This window comes from Moschus berezovskii, chromosome 1 (genome assembly GCF_049115385.1).
Source record: "Moschus berezovskii isolate FMDL1 chromosome 1, NW_MosBer_1.0, whole genome shotgun sequence".
Classification (NCBI taxonomy): Eukaryota; Metazoa; Chordata; class Mammalia; order Artiodactyla; family Moschidae; genus Moschus; species Moschus berezovskii.
The window spans coordinates 24,627,576-24,645,337 of NC_142460.1; the positions used below are offsets into that span (position 1 = coordinate 24,627,576).

The window sequence follows — 17,762 nt, forward strand, 5'->3', positions numbered from 1 at the left end:
CATGTATTAATATATGGAGATGCAAAGGCAAGGGTGTGGCTGGACCCCAGAAATAACTAGAAGTGGAGACCTGAACCCCATTAAGATATTTTTAATCTCTGCCGTCATTTGTACAACTCCTTCAATTCTAATCACTCCATGTGTTCTCTCCATTTCTCCATCAATATGGTAAAAGTCTGTGAGTGTGTTGACAACTGCTGAGCTTCCAGTTTTGTAGGTTGGGTATGGGAAGAGAGACGGACTTGCTTTCTCTTGACCCTCATATGAAAGTCCAACAAATGCATTATGCATTAGTCGTTCAGTCATGTCCAACTCTGGCCAGGCTCCTTTGTCCATGGAATTCTCTAGTCAATAATACTGGAGTGGGTTGCCATTGCTTTCTCCAGGGGATCTTCCTGACCCAGGGATTGAACCCATATCTCTTAATCTCCTGCATGTGCAGGCAGGTTCTTTACCACTAGTGCCAACTGAGAAGTTCAGCAAAAGAGATTAGCATTTCTTCATATACTCAGTTGTCACCAGAGCATAAAACGGCCACTGTTGCCTCACCACAAAATGGTATGGAAGCATGAGTGGAGAAGAGTTCCCAGGAAGAAAAGAAGTAAATATCTTCACTATAAAAAGATATATAAAATTACAGAAAAAATGTGAAACTTTCATGATCAGAAAAAAAAGTTAAAATTAAAAACCATAGCAAGGTGGAAAAAATATAAAACAATTATGGGAAGATAATTTGTTTCCTTAATGCATAAATGTATATGATAAATATGGATACCCCACTCAAAATGGACAAAACCCAGAAATTAAGAATGGAAGAAAGAACAACTACAATGAAATACAATAGGACATTGTGGGGAAATGTTCAGCTTCATTAGTAGTCAATGAAGTGTGAATTTAAATAACCATCATTTGCAAAGATTTTGCCTAGGAAATTGATTTTTTTTTAAATTTACAATGCTTAGAAATCTAGAGAAAGACACCCTTTTATGCACTCATGTAGGCATGTAAATTGATGCAAGCTTTCTTGAGGGTAATTAATATGCATAAAGATCTTTGAAAATGAACATAATTGAAGACATAAATAGACAATATTTTTCATGAAAATATATCCATTGAAACATTTTGGATAGCAAGAATTGGAAATAGATACACATCTTGCAACAGAGTTACCTAAACAAATCTTTGTCTTTTGAGATGAAATATTCTACATATTACAACCTTATTTTACTAAATATTAAATAGCATAGAAAATGTGATTAAGAGAAAAACACAAAAACCCAACATCTTATACGCAACATAATTCTAGTATAGATATAAACATTGGGGGGAAAATTGGAAGAAAATACACCTAAATCTTGATATTGTTAACTCTCTGAGTGGTAGAGCTTGAAATTATTATTTTTCTCCGTTAGCAAACTGTTCATTTTTTTAGTCTGACGTCAAACCTGAGAATGTGACTGAGCCAATCTAGGAGTGTATGTTCAACAGAAATACCTTCTAGACTCTGGGAAACTTGAACAATAACAAATACAGAATTTCAACTTGAAATTCTTTAATGGAAGAGGGTTGTGGTAAAATATGTTGTTTAATTTTGAGACTCTGTAACCTTTTCAGGTGTTCTACATGATCATTTTTGCCTGTTTTACCACTGTGCACAACTTCTAAATCAGTGAATGAAAAGTTTCATTAAAGTGCTTTATTAACATTTCAAATAAATATGCAGAGATGTTAAAACCTAATGGAAAAGAATAAAAAGAAAAATAAAATGTAGCAGAGGGCTGTGCATTTTTAAATATCTCCATTAAATGTCAAGACTGCATCCTGACTACAACATATCTGAAATAACTGATTAAAGTTGACTTTTTTTTGTAGAAACACAGACCATCTTCTTATTTTTGTAAATGGAAAAAGAGATAAAAGTTGTTGATATAAATCCAATATTAATATCTCCAAAGGCTGTGTCATAGAGGTTTGTTATTTCTAATCAATATTTTTTTTAATTTTTCATTAAAATGAGCATAAAAGCAAAATACTTAAGACTGTAAATTATTTCAGTCCCAAAGAAAGAAGGTCATTGTATCACATTTTTCAAAATGTGTTTCTCAGGATGTGTGTTTGCATGTCCCAGCTGCAAAGAAAACTGTTCTGTAATCAAATGAATTTGAGGGACACTGGATTAAACAGAATCAAATTGGTTTCTTTACTATAGAGCTTCTCAGAGAATTTTGTATGTTATCATGCAGTGTGAATGTCCAAAAAGGGATGGTAGTCAGCCATCTTCCCAAACATACTTGACCACTGGACTCTTTTTGTGTGCAGCATCTCATGAGTGACTTCTGTGCATACACGTTGGTAAACACTGCTCTGTCAGAACTGTGAGCTTCCACTTGTTCTGGCTTCAGACATCAGCTTTCAACTTTAACAGCAATATTTCCTTCTCAGCAAGATGAAATTTCAGCTTGAGGAACAGCAGAAATAGGGGAGGAAGAAAACTAGAAAAATACGATGAAATGTCTAACACAGCTTCCCTGGAACTACAGGTTGTGAACTTGGCATATTTCATTGATTTAATTAATCAGTAGATAAATGAAATTTGAGCCTTTTCAGCACTTAAATGAGATGTTATAAGCTAAAAATGTAACTGCTCTCCAGAGACGTTAGAATGATCACAGACGTTCATAAGAATAAAACTTTGGCATGAATCCTTTGGCAATATTCCTGGTTCTGGCCTGAAATCAGTGACTGAATAGGAGATTAGCCATTCTTCCATGATGTGGTGGTGCTGGCAGCCTGAAGAAAGTGAGCGTTTACAGAGAATCAGAGCCCTGAACGTGCTTGGGAACGATGGACCATAATAGTTGAGAGAGAGTGAGCCATCACTGCTAAAAAGGCAGTGATGGTGCAAGTCATGCTTATCTAACCGCCTCAACAGCCACCTGCCTCTCTCATAAGCCTCTTGGTCTTGGCATAACTTACCACTTTATCAGGCGAGATGTTAAAGCAAAAAGAGGCTCAGTTCAATTGATTGATCTTTTGTTGGGGACAATGTACTATGCTCCAGTCATTGCACTGAGTCCTGGCAGAGAGGGCAAGTATCAACAAAGACTGTCCCTACCCCTAAGAAATAGACTGCAGCTTATAATTTTACACCAAAATGAAATCCTCAAATATGAGCTAGATTTTGTGTGTGTGTGTGTGTTAAGTTGCTTCAGTCACATCTGACTCTTTGAGACCCTATATGCTGTAGCCTGCTGGGTTCTCCATCCATGGGATTCTCCAGGCAAGAACACTGGAGTGGGTTGCCAGTACTTTCCTCCAGGGGATCTTCCCGATCCAGGGATCAAACCTGCATCTCTTACATCTCTTGCATTGGCAGTCAGGTTCTTCACCACTAGCACTGGCCTGGGAAACCCAGTGAGCCAGATTATATGTTATCAAAAGAGAGGGAAGAGTCCAACTCTCAAAGAAGAATCAGGAAAGACTTTCATCTTTGTAGCTAGCTGGCACGGTCTTAGATATGAATAGGTTGCCAATAAAATTTGATGAATTGAATTAAATTGAATATTGAATATCACTGGCATAAGAGTACTTTTGGCTTTGGGTACTTTTTTTTCTTATATGTGCAATTGGAATTTATTGAGAAAAAATACTGGTGGCATCTGCTAAACTGTTCATAAAGCATAACCGTTTTCTTAACTAGTCTTTCCCAGAACTGGCTACCCTTTGAAGAAATTCCTCATCCAATAGACATTTTTTTCCTCAAAGGTCATCACTACTGAATTCATGCTCTCTCTGAGACATCAAGGAGAGAGCTTGGGTGTGGTCACTATCTCAAGGGGGGGACACCATATTCCATTGTCCCTTTTCAAAGGACACTGAGATCTGAAGACACTTGTAGCAGCTTTAGTCAACAGCCAGACCACTGAGTCTGTCCTCATCCTTACTGGCAGCTCTGTCCTCATGCAGGACTTCTTGAAAAATAAAAATTCAGATTACCCTTGTCCTTTCAGTCTCCAGTAGGTCAAGAAACACTTGCTACCCCTCCAAATTCACCTACCACGAAATCTTCATCAAGAATATTTTGTAAACAAGAAAGTAAACAAGAAAAGGTTAAGCTGAATAGGAAGAGAGTGTTTATCAAAGGGAATCTTAGAATTTAAATGCACAGCTTTGAAATTAAAGGTGCAATAAATATAGGCCTATAGTAAATTGCTTATGATGTAATAAATTAGAATTATAGATGTGGCAATAAGGAGCGGCAATATAATATTGTATATTTAAGAAGCAGCTATCAACAAAGGAATAGATCAAATTTCCATCTTGTTTTCTGTTGATGGCTTCTGGAATGGCTATTATTCGGCAGGAATGTAAAACAGGAGTCAACAATACTGAAGCTTTCCATTTCTTGATTGTCAGCTAATAGTTTTATCCTTCCTTCCTGGATGACCTCAAAATTTATCACAGCAGGCACATAGCAGCTAGTTGAGGCAATAGGCAGAGTTCAAGGAAAACCTGCTTTACATGTTTATTGCTTGTTCAAGGAAAATATAATAACAAAGAAACCTGATTTTTGTGTGGTGCATCTATTTAGCTTTCTTTGCAAAATCAAGTTGGGAACCTAGACACTATTATTTGAAGTACTGAATAAAGTAACATTTTCCAAAGAGGAAAAGAATACAGTGATTAAAAGCAGCCACTATTAAAACTCTCTTAAGACAATGGGGAGACTGTATTAGTTTCCTGTGGCTGCTGTAACAAATAACCACAAACTGATTGGCTTAAAACAACATACATGTGTTCTCTCACAGCTCTGGAGCCCAGAAGTCCAGAACCAAGCTGTCAATAGGGTCCCACTTACTCTAGGGATGATTCAGTTTCTTGCCTCTTCAAGCTCCCGATGGCTCCAGGCATTCCTTGACTTGTGATTACACCACTCCTCTCTCTGCCCCTCTGTGTCCTCACTTGCTCCTGGGTAATGCTAGCCAGTCTTGTGACTGTAATTACCACCTTTGGTCATAACTCCCAAATTTCTAGCTTCAGTCCAGACCTCTCCCATAAAGTTCAGATCCATATTGTGACTTCCTGGTTGACACCTCTGCTTGTAACAGCTCCAAGTCAAATACCCCTACTTAGGGGTCATCAGCAAATTCTGCCAGCTCTACCTTCAATTTTTATTTGGAACTCAACCACTTTTTGTCATGCCCCAATACCTGTACCAACCATTATCATCTCTCACCTGGATTATCTCAGTGCCTCTTATTAAAATGACTTATTATGGCACCTGCTCCAGGAGTAGATCTCTCTGCTTCTGCTCTTGCCTTTCTCTTCTCTTCAGTTCAGTTCATTTCAGTCGCTTAGTCATGTCCAACTTTTTGCGACCCCATACACTGTAGCACACCAGGCTTCCCTGTCCATCACCAACTCCCGGAGCTTGCTCAAACTCATGTCCGTCAAGGTGGTGATGCCATCCAACCATCTCATCCTCTGTCATCCCCTTCTGCTCCTCTCTCCCTTCCCTTCAGTCCATTCTTAATACAGAAACCAAGGGGGGTTAGACAAACCCAACCCCGTTTAACCTCACACTACTGCCACATCCACAACACTTCTGGTGTTTCTGGTCATCCAATGTGCGGAGGTTTTCCCACACCAAGAAATTCTCTGCCATGCCAACTGGGTGTCCCACAATTCAACTCAATGAAACCTGGAGATAGTGTTAGATCTCATGGGGTAAGGGCCCAGTCTCATGAGACTTCCCTGCCGCTTCAGATGCCAATCTCAAATGGTAGGTTCCTGGGCTACCTACAACTTCCATTCAACTTGGCTACAAAGCAGAGGTTCCCATGAACTCTTCCCTCATGGATTTGTTTGTTAGAGCAGCTCACAGAGCTCAGGGAAATACTTACTTATGTTTGCTGCTGCTGCTGCTGCTAAGTCACTTCAGTCGTGTCCGACTCTGTGTGACCCCATAGACGGCAGTCTACCAGGCTCCCCCGTCCCTGGGATTCTCCAGGCAAGAACACTGTGTACCAGTGCATTAAAGTGTATTTTAAAGCTTTCCTCTGATGGACAGGGAGGTCTGGCATGCTGCCGTCCATGGGGTCGCAAAGAGTTGGACTTGACTTAACAACTAAACAAACAACACAAACCAAACAACCTTCCTGTGATATGAATGTGTTCACCAACCTGGAACCTCTATGAAACCCATCCTTCAGGCTTCATTATATAACCATGATTGATGACCTCACTGGCCAGTGATGATTGATTTACCTCTAACCTCTCTTGCCTCCAGGGAAGTCAGAGGGTAGTACTGAAAGCTCCAACCCTCTAATCACTTGGTTGGTTCTGCTGCAACCATCCCCCATCCTTAGAGGTGGTTCCAAAGTCACTTCAATAATATGACAAAGACACATTGATTGCTCTCACCACTTAGGAAATTCTAAAGGCTTTCGGAGCCTTTTCTGTGCCAGAGAATGTAATGAAGACCAAAGAATATGTTTCTTTTATTAAGTTACAAAATCACACAGGGTGATTCTCTTGAAATATGTCATATCATGTCACTATTCTTCTCTAAATCTTTTAGTGATTCCCATCTCACTCAGTATTTAAAACCCAGAGTCCTATTTTGGCCTATATGGCCCTCTGTGACTTCCACTGTGGAACATTCTATTCCTTCCCACAAGAATGCTCTCCCATTATCTTCAGAGCAGTTTCCTTACCTCCTTCAGGTTTTTACTCAGAAGTTGTCCCCTCAGTGAGATCTTTCCTGGTCTCTCACCTTGACATGTCAATGGCCTTCTAGTTGATGAATGTAAACCTCAAAAGTCAAATTTTTGTCTGTTTTGTTCACAGTTGTATCCCATGTGCCTAGAACAGTGTCTGGCTCACAGTAGGGCAGGCATTTTATAAATACATGAACAAATGAATAAATGAATCATCAAATGGATGAGCGACTTCTTCACTGGTTATAGATAGGACAAAGCAATGACCAGTTGAAGTAAAACAACAAAACAAACAAATACATATGGGGTGTAATTTTATCGCAACTCTGAAATGGTTGTTATGGGAATATATTCACCACTATCAGGTTAAGTAGACTCAAAACAACATATTTGTTTTATAGGAACAAGATTGAGTGCCATTGTTTTCATGTTTTTGATTTTTTTTCTCATCATCAATGAGATGGATTCCTGGAACAATGGAGTATTGTTTTTCTTAAATTCCTTTTCAGAAGAATGGTGTACATTTCATACTGCCCACACAATCATCCAGAACAGGCTCCATCTAGAGTGAGCTGGGGTGGAAACAATGAGCAAAAATAGAACAGCTTCTCCATAAAATATGTGCCTGTGACAAGGACCTTAATTTCTATCATTTTATACTTACACTGGCTTGGCTGGAATACCCCCCTGCTCCACAGAAAACTAGAGAATGACCAGTTCTCTTTCGTCATAACTAAAAACAGCTTTCTCCAGGGAAAGCCACACATATACTTGACAGATGTGTGTTGAACTGAGCTACACTTCTGTAAGCCATAAAGTCAGAGAAAAAGGTCTTTAGGGGAAAGCAATGATTTGAAAGCAGATTAGGAAGCAGGTTATTAAGTATCCTTGGAAACAAAGTAAAAATAAATTTTAAAAGTATATTCAATCAATGGGACCTACAGCAAGGCTGGGTCATTTTAATACACAAATTTCTGGACCCCATTTCTTGACATTGCAATTCTATGGGATTATACATGAAATAGGGTCTAGGGAATGTTTGGAAACCGTTGTTTTGGATTTACCTTAGATATTCTTGTAAAAGTGCAGCATTTGGTCTTGGCCTTCTCAAAGCACTGCCTTTTGCCAACAGTATTATGCTGTTGACCCTACAGTAGTAGGCTTTGTGATTATGAACAATTCTCTTGGAAGTCTAGTTGGAACTATGTGATGCAAGCCATGAGTTCTGACTAGGTTTCCATCTCCCCATCCCACATCCCACTGAAGAAGGCAACCTACCCCCTGTGTAGGATGCAGCCATTTGTGGTTTCCGGCTGTGTCCCTATCATCACAAAACACCACTGTCTACATCTTAACATGAACTTGGTGCAGGAGTCTCCCCAACAGAGAGAAAAACACTGCTACCTAAGTTTTACTGCAACTTCAAGTGAATTTTTCTCTGCTTACTGTAAATCAGTATGTTATGAATTCAGAATCCTGTTGGAAGAGAATGGTACATACATAGATGTAACTTCTGTTAAATTGTCCATCTTCAATTTCAATACTCTTGGGCTAAAAAATGAAGATGGTGTGTATTTGAGTCAGCAAGAGCTGCTGTGATAAATACCATAGACTGGGTGGCTTCAACAGCAAATGTGTCTCTCACAGTTTGGCGGCTGGGAAGTCCAAGTGATGATGACAGCAGAGCTGGTGTCTGGTGGGAACATACTTCCTGGCTTGTGGACGGTTATCTTTCCTCCTAGCCTCACGTGATGGAGACTGCTCTTTCTTCTTCTTATAAAGATGCTCATTCCATAACGGGCTTCACTCTTCTGATCTCATTACTTCCCAAAGTCCTCTCCTCCAAATATTGTCACATTAGGCCTTCAAAATATGAATTTGGAGGATCACCAACATTCAGTCTATAGCATTCTAGCCTTGATTCTTTCAAAATTCAGGTCCTTCTCACATAAAAATGCATGTGTTTCATACCAACAGCCCCAGAGGTCTTAACTTGTTCTAGCATTAACTCTAAAGCCCAAGTCTAATATAAACTTCATTTAAATCAGAAATGGGCGAGGCTCCAGGCAGAATTCCCCATGAGACAAAATTGTCCCCCAGCTATGAACTTGTGAAATCAAACAAGTTATTTATAAGATACAATGTTGGGACAGGCATGAAATAGTTATTCCAACTCCAGAAGGGAGAAATCAGAAAGAAAAAACAGGTGATGGATACCAAAGAAGTCTGAACGTGAGCAAGGTGAATTCTAAGAGAGCTCGAGTTTGGGAATAATCTTCTTTGGCTCAAAGCTCTGTCATTTGGACCCACTGCAGTAGCAAAAATCATCCCACGGCTTGATGGAGCACTCAGTGGTCCACTGTGATGATCAGGCCACAGCTTTGCCCAAGGAGGTTACACTCTCAAAGTTCCCTGAGCAGCCCTGCTTCCACATATCCCAAGTTGCCCCATATCAAAAAGTATGTTTGAGTTTTAAAACTACTTCAGAATATGTGCACACATCTTATTTTTTCTCACTCTTTGTTGAGTGAGCATATGTGGTGACTTTTCTCAAGGGAGAGATCCAGAGCAGAAGGGACAGAGTCCTTCACACTAGCTTTGTTTGTACCAACATCCCTTCTTCCCTGCAGAGTATAATTGTAAAAACCAAGACAAAGACTTTAGACCCTCATGAACAAAGCCTAAGTACCCACATTTATTAAGAAAAAAATGTTTTGTAGAACACAAAGAATTTTGTTGTGTATAGAATATTTGATGTGCTACCTTTATCATCCTGACCCAGGGATAAAATCCGGGTCTCCTGCATTACCAGTAGATTCTTTACCACCTTCCCACCTGAGCTACAAGGGAAGCCCATCTTTATCATTTTAAATGGCACCAATATTCACATACGAAGTCAGAACCTGACTCGAAATAAATCAAGACCTTTTCCCCTTTCTGACCTTTTCATATTGTTTGGGCACTGTGTTCTAAGTTATCATTTGTCATGACCTCAGGCTGAAAATGATGGGTGAGCTGAGAAGAAGCTGGGGGGGTATATATTGATGATGACCTTTGACCCTTGTCCAAACTTCCTGTTGGTAATAAGACAGAGACTGTCCCTAACCATATTAAAAGGGTTCTGATTTTAATTCCACCATGTGTGTTGGAAGAATAAGGATTTCCTCATGCTAACAAGCAAATCTCCAATACCAACTGTGCTGTGTGCTTAGTCACTCAGTCGTGTCAGACTCTTTGCAACTGCATGAACTGTAGCCAGACTCCTCTGTCCATGAGATTCTCCAGGCAAGAATACTGGAGTGGGTTGCCATTCTCTTCTCCAAGGGATCTTCCTGACTCAGGGATTGAACCCAGGTCTCCTGCATCACAGACATATTCTTTACTATCAGCCACCAGGGAAGCTGATAACCAACTGAGTGTCCTGAAATTCAACTCAATCCTGACACCATCTATCTGGAGAGAGAATCAGAATCAGGGTCTCTCACATTGCAAGGTCTCCCACACTGCAGGCAGATTCTTTACCATCTGAGCCACCAGGGAAGCCCATGCACAAGATTACTGGCTTATTAAAAAGAATGTACCTGGGTAACAGCCAGATGGCAGAGATGCATAAGACAAGGTACAGGGAAAAGTTACGGAGCCTCCATGCCCTCTCCCAGTACCCCACTCTCTCCAAATCCCCATGTTCACCAATCTTGAAGCTCTCTAAGTGCTGTCTTTTTGAGTTTTTATAGTGGCTCCATTACACAGGTATTGATCATTTAAATCATTAGCCATTGTCCTTTGAACTCAATCTCCAGCCCCACTCCCCTTCCCAGAGGTCAGGAGTGGGCTTGGGAGCAGGTCTGAAAGTTTCAATCCTCTAGGGCTTCCATCTATGGGGTCGCACAGTTGGACAAGACTGAAGTGACTTAGCAGCAGCAGCAGCAGTCATATGGCTGATTCTCCTGAAAAGTAGTTCCCATCCTTAGGTATTTTCCAAAAAACTCTTCTTTAATATAACAAAAGACAGCTTTATTGCTCTCCTCGCTTAAGAAATCTCAAGTTTTAGGAGTCTAGTGCCAGAAATGAGGTTAAAGACCAAACATGTACTTTCTCTCACAAATCACAATATCACATATACCCAGGCCATGAGGAATGATTGATGATCAGTACTCAGTCTGATTCACATCATAGAAAATGGAAAATACTTCTATATCATTCACACAATAAAAACAGAAAAAAAATAGTGTACATGAAAAATACAAACAATACTTCTTAACTTTGGGTACATATGAGGTGTGACTGTAACTCATGGAAGTGAACATAGAAAGGCCAGGCACATGGATTTTGAGGTTTATCACCCTCCTGCACTCCATCTGCCACGCTCTGCTTCACAGCAGTTACAGCTTAAAAGAAAGCAAGCAAGCTGGTTCTTCATCTTCATTTGGTTCCTTACTTTCATTGAGGAGCTCTCAAATTCCTGCTTTCTTCTCTTATGGACTGACTTGACTGAGACGATTTAGAGAAAATAAAATGTTCAGGGGTGAGAGGGGCCACTTAACTCTCCTCTGAACCTAAGCTGCTTTCTTAGTTTTGCTTTCTCTAACCCTTCTGTGGCTCATTGAATTTTTAAAGGAAGTCATGCTCAGCTCAGCTTAAATAACAGAAACAGAGAAAAGCATTGACCTCAGGACAAAGGGAAAGGGAAGGAGCAACAAAAGGAGAGAAAAGAACACAGAATGACAAACAGAGGAGGGTACAAGCCAAGGGCTCCTCCTCTGGAAACCACGGAACCCAGGCATCCAGAAGTTGACTACATGAGGGGCCCCAAACACTTGAAAGGTCTCACTGACAAGCTCACAGCTACAAATCTAATAATAATAATAATAGAAGTAGCAATAATAACAGTAGTAGTATAATAATAGTAATAGTAATAATACATATGTCTTTAGGTATGTGTCCCTCTAATCCTTCTATCAAAGACACTGAAACTCAGTTTTGTAAAATCTGCAGCTTTGGGGAGGAGAGAGGAAGTTGGCTGCTGCTGAAAGAGTCTGCTTCTGTGTGAGGTCTGGCACCTTTTAATAACTTCCTCCTGTTTCTATCATATTTAACTTTCCTGGTACTTCCCCAGGCTTGTATATATCTCACTTCACTATAGGTTTTTGGTATTTGCAATCTTCTCTAAAGAAAAGGTTGGGGCTTCCCCGATGGCAGTAGTAATAAAGAACCCACCTGCCAATGCAGGAGACAAAAGAGTCTCGGGTTCAATCCCTGGGTAGGGAAGATCCCCAGGAGGATGGAATAGCTACCCACTCCAGTATTCTTGCCTGGAGAATCCCATGGACAGAGGACCCTGGCTGGCTACAGTCCATAGGGTCGAAAAGAGTGGGAAACCACTGAAGCAACTTAGCACTAAAGGAAAAAGGAGAGCGTGGTGGGGTATTGAGCTAATGACATTTATAATGGTTACTTGGTGAAGGAATGAAGGAAAATTGCCCCCAAAATGACAAACAGAGTGTACCTACATACCACCTAAGCACATAACAAAAGCACTTAATATTCTCTTAAACTCAGGTGTAGCCAGCTTTATGTAAAACACAACTCTAGACCAATAAACAATTTTGAGATGAAGGGGGAGTTCTACAAGTACCTATTCCTTTCTTTATCCTCATTATCCACGTGTGACGTGAAAGTCGCTCAGTCTGACTCTTTGTAACCCCATATGGTCTATTGGATTCTCCAGGCCAGAATACTGGAGTGGGTAGCCTTTCCATTCTCCAGGCATCTTCCCAACCCAGGGATCAAACCATGTCTCCCACATTGCAGGTGGATTCTTTACCATCTGAGCCACCAGGGAAGCCCTATCCATGTATAATAATACTCATTTCTGAGGCATGATTGAGTATTCAGGATACTTTCACTGCATTATACCATTCCCTTTTTAGAGCAATCGTCCAAGGAAAGCCCAATATAAGCAAGGCAGCATCATTAACTTCATTTAGAGATGATGTACATCATGAAGCATATTTATATTTATAATGAATCAAACACTTGAGTTTGTTAAAGACAAGACTTTCTGATTTTGAATAATTTGGGCAAAATGTGTCATATCTTTGTTCATCTTTTCATTTATGAACACAAATATACTATCTCCTACCAGTATTGTCATAAGTTTTAAATGAAATATTCATAGTGAAAGAGCTTTTTTATAGAAACTTTCTTCCTGGTACTTAAAAATCTTTCTCAAAGGAAAAAATGGGTGGACCAAGGTTCAGACTCCAGAATTTCTGATTCTGATACAGGTATTTGTTCTTTTCTACCAGCCTGCCTTGTAAAGATTAAACGTGCTCGCAACTTGCTGCTGCTGCTGCTAAGTCACTTCAGTCGTGTCCGACTCTGTGTGACCCCATAGACGGAAGCCCACCAGGCTCCCCCGTCCCTGGGATTCTCCAGGCAAGAACACTGGAGTGGGTTGCCATTTCCTTCTCCAACTTAGCCAATGGTTAACTTTTCTCAGCCAGGTGGATCTGATGCCTGATGATTTGAGGTGGAGCTGATGTAATAATAGCAGAAATAAAGTGCACAGTAAATGCAGTACACTTGAATCATCCCCAAATCATCCCCCACTTTTCCCCTGTGGAAAAGTTATCTTCCATGAAACATGTCCCTGGTGCCAAGGAGTTCAGGGACTGATGAACTATTGCAGGTTAAGCATCTTAAGATACTTTGGTCTCTCTGAGGACATTGATTCAGTCCATCTTCCTGAGGGTCTCACCATGTTCTTGGAGAGATAGACAAGTAACTAACTATTAACTACTGTGGAAATTCTAGCATCAAAGAGTTTCTGATCTTAAGAAGGGGCTATTCCCGTTGTGGGTCACCTGGACTGTGGCAGGAAACCACTATATGTCCATCTTCTTCTGGTGACCAAGTATCTACTGTGTGAGCTCACTGCATCCCCTTTGTGCTGACAGTTCTGAGAGAATCTGAAAGTCCCTCCAGCCTAGAACCTGTTTACCATTGTCTTACAAAAGAAAAAGCAAAGTCAAAGAGCAGGATTTTTCCTAAGGTTAATTTCAGAATAAATATCCAATATGATTCCATAGGAAAACATTAGTAAAGTCATGTCCTATTCACCTCTGGTTTCGCAGAGAACAGAGAAATAATCTCCACATGCATCTCACATCATCAGTCTAAAAAACCCAGAGACATTTACTAAGGAGCCAAAATAGTTGAATCAAATACCTTAGCTTTCAAAAATGGACACGAGTTGATTATTTAACACAGAAAGTAAGTTTAGAAAGAATTTGCCTCTCCATCAAATAATTTTAACTTAAAAATTACAGATGAGTATTTGTTTACTGTTCTTTCAAACTAGAGTCATTTTCTGAAATGACAGTCTGCCAATGGAAATTCTTTTTCTTAGAAAGAATAAACGTAATTTGTACCTGTGCCAGTGATGTTCGTAATTTTCACACTAAGATTTTTGTTTTGTTTTTGTCTGTGTGTTTCAAGTGGAGAGAAAACTTGAAGCATTTGCAAACCAGTCTCAATGATGACAGTAAACAAATAGTAGTCTACTAGTTACAAGTGTTCAGCCTTCTATGGGCACCAATTAATATGTTTTTCCAAAGAAATTGAGGACTATTGATTAATCAAGGAACAAGTTAAGTGGCCAACAGTTAAGAGCCACTACTGTATGTTCTGTGTCTATTGAGAATCCCAGGACAGCCCTTAAAGAACATTTAGAATGTATATTTAATAATACTTAAATTGCCTTTATCAACATCAAAATCAGAGCTGAATTCTCTGATGACTCTTTAAACACTGATATTTTGTACTGTTGCTTGTAATGAGGTCTTCATGTTTAAGACAGCAAAGACAGTGCATGTGTTTGTTCAGTGGAGGAACACTCAACACTCTCCAGAGATAGTAAGTATGTTTGCTCTGCAACAGGATCGGTTTCTCAAAGCAACACAAAAACAATTTGTTTTTTTTTAAATTCTGCCCACGCACTTTGGAAGGTACTAGGATATGACTGCAGAATTCTGAGCCAGAAGGACGAGGCATGTTCATTCTGAAAAAAAATCTAAGGGCTCATATGACTCATTTTGACCCTACTCAACTCTGCATGATCCTTCTGGAGTTGAGAATGTCTATTTTTTTTTAAAATAGAATGAGTTTCATTCTAAGGAAAGACGGTCCTACCAGGATACAGCTGAGATTGTGCTTAGGTCAACCACAGAGTGATTTATGTCCACACTGTGGAAAATCATCCCCCATCGAATTACAAATCATACTTGATATGATACTAAATATTTGGAACCCATTCACCATCTGATAGGTATTGCACAGTCCAGCATTGGTTTTGAAATCTTAAGCACACATATGAAGTTTTATCTGCATCTGATATGCTGATAGTTGTAACTTTTAACTGGGGTTGGGATCTATTTTGACTATTCTTACTTTGATTCTTTTGGGTCTTTTGATTGTATCACTTATATTCTTCTCTTTAAAGAATGCACATTGATAACATAACTAATGCTTTTCATGCATCTCTTTTGCTTCTACAGGAGGGATTTTTGAAACTGTGGAAAATGAACCTGTTAACGTTGAAGAATTAGCATTCAAGTTTGCAGTCACCAGCATTAACAGAAATCGAACCCTGATGCCTAACACCACATTAACCTACGATATCCAGAAAATTAACCTTTTTGATAGTTTTGAAGCCTCACGGAGAGGTAACTATTTTCACACTTTTAAAAGCTTCTTTGGGTGATGTTTCTGCTCCACAAGTCACCTTCTCTTTGCTACCTGCCCTTTTGTAAAGTGGACATCTCTGTGCAAAGGATTTGCAGGTGATCCCTGCCCAGCACCATCTGAACCCTCCTAATGGATGTTGCCTAGTTCTGTTTTCTGGGCCTTTCTGATTAGCTTACCCTTCAGTGCCCTCCACTCCATGATTAACTGGTTCACCTGTGAATGGAAAATGTCAAGCTTGATCTGTTTTTCCTTCCTGAGGCTGAGATATCACCATGAAATTGTACAGTGCAGTCAAATAAAACTTTGTGGAAGGTCATATCTACCCAGCATGTGGAAATGCCCACAACACACAGAATTCACAACCTGAATTCTAAGAGGCTGTGAGCCACTGGGTTTACCTAACATCCTCTCAAATATTACCTTATTCCCTTTCCACAAGATCAGAGAAATGTGAAGATTATAAATATTGAATCATTATGTTTTACACCTGAAACTAATATAATATTTTATGCCAATTATACCTCAATTTTTTAAAAATAGGATAAAAAAAGGAACAGTGTAATAAATAAATAAAGCAGGGAAGTTTATGGGATCAAAGAAAATCTTTTGTGTCTGAACAGAAGACAATTTCCTAGAAAATAATATAACTTGCATGTAGGCTGCAAGGTTTGTCTCACGGAAAGAGTTTTTGATGTGGGACTTATTTAAAAATCCTCCAAACACTTCCAAGATGACCCTTTCAAGCCGCATTTGACGTACTTGAAGATAGACTCTAACTAGAGAGTTGTTGGGTTTCCCTACAGGTGTTTTTGTCTGGGAATATCACCCCAGAATATGAGGGGCTCTTTTTCTTTTAGATGAAAGCTTTGCCCATCAAAGATACACAAGTAGGGACTTCCCTGGTGGTACAGTGGTGAAGACTTTACCTTCCAGTGCAGGGGGTTCAGGTTTCATCCTTAGTTGGGGAACTAAGATTTCACAAGCCTCACAGTCATAAAGCCAAAACACAAAACAGAAGCAATACTGTAACAAATTCAATAAAGACTAAAAAGGGTCCACATTAAAAAAAAAAATTCTTACAAACACACACAATTAAGTGGAATACAATGACCAGCATGTTCAAGCTAATTTCCAAGTAAGTAAACACTGGTTGTTTCCACTTAGAGTTAACTTCATTAGGACTGCGGGGTGTGTTCACTTAATATGCTTATCTGCCAAATTCTTGTGTCCTTTCCAAAAAAAAAAAACACAGTGAAATTTGCTTTCCTGGGAGTACAGATGAAAATTGCATAGTATAGTGGTTTTCTTTAAAAATCTATAGCATCATCTGAGTATAAGAATAGTTCCCTTTTTAAAGACCAATAAAGTTGCAGATAGTATACAGGTTAGAGTTGTCTGTGAACAAACAGTAAACCTTTATGTTTCTACAGAACTTTAAAGTGTATCCGGCATCATCACATAAATTATCTCTAGGAGTCAGACCTCTCTGTGCCCTCCTCTCTGGACCTCCCTCTGTGTCTCTCTTTGTCTCCTCTCTCTATCTCTCTCAGACACACACGCTCACATACACACTCATGCAAAACACTGTTGAATAAATATCCCCAGAAAGCCAACCACACTTCACAATAACACTTCAACCCACGTAAAATCCAAAGCATTTTTGTGACCTGAAGTACCTGCCATATTTATAAATTAAACACCCCCAAAGCTTCTTAAAGCTCGTAATTTTCTGGCAAACAGAATTCAAAAGGATTGATTTTCTGTCAAGTAATATTAGAATCCCCAAGCTAAATATTAGCAGAAATCTCAATCCACTGCCGATGCTAGACAAAACAAGAGTTCATATACTCTCATGCCTTCACTTTTTCTTGCTAACCAGTGAAAGCACATCCAGAAAATTAGCATCTGAGGACAGTTTTCACCTATAGTATTAGAAAATTATGCCTTTATGTCTCGTGTGATAATTCAGTAATGAAGAGCACAGTGTCACAACGTTCCTTGTGAATGCTTGTGTATACTTGCTGTCCCATAGATATGTGAAATATGGTTCACAAAATTTTACATATTAATTTTTCTCTCTAAATCAAGTCAGTAAGCTTAACAAGGCCATATATTTTTTTCCACTTATCTTTAAATTGTGAAATGGCATTATTAGAAAAATCAATATAATTTCATTTATACATGTTGCTATTATTTAATTCGTATATTCAACTATTGTTTCTCAGCAGTTCCAAATTCTTTTAAACTAGCATTAATATATAAATTTGAAATGTTTTTACACTTATGTTTAATGCC

The 17,762-nt window shown here is 39.3% G+C and overlaps 1 protein-coding gene across 6 annotated transcripts in view; it reads left to right on the plus strand.

Annotated features, from left to right (window-relative positions):
- GRIK1 (glutamate ionotropic receptor kainate type subunit 1) overlaps nt 1-17,762 on the plus strand; it is a 460,642-nt gene that overhangs the window by 280,942 nt on the left and 161,938 nt on the right. For all 6 annotated transcript variants that reach the window (XM_055421544.2, XM_088836755.1, XM_088836734.1 and 3 more), the window contains exon 2: nt 15,278-15,445. In XM_055421544.2, the coding sequence (XP_055277519.1) occupies nt 15,278-15,445 (168 nt within the window). The remainder of the gene's footprint in view (nt 1-15,277; nt 15,446-17,762) is intronic.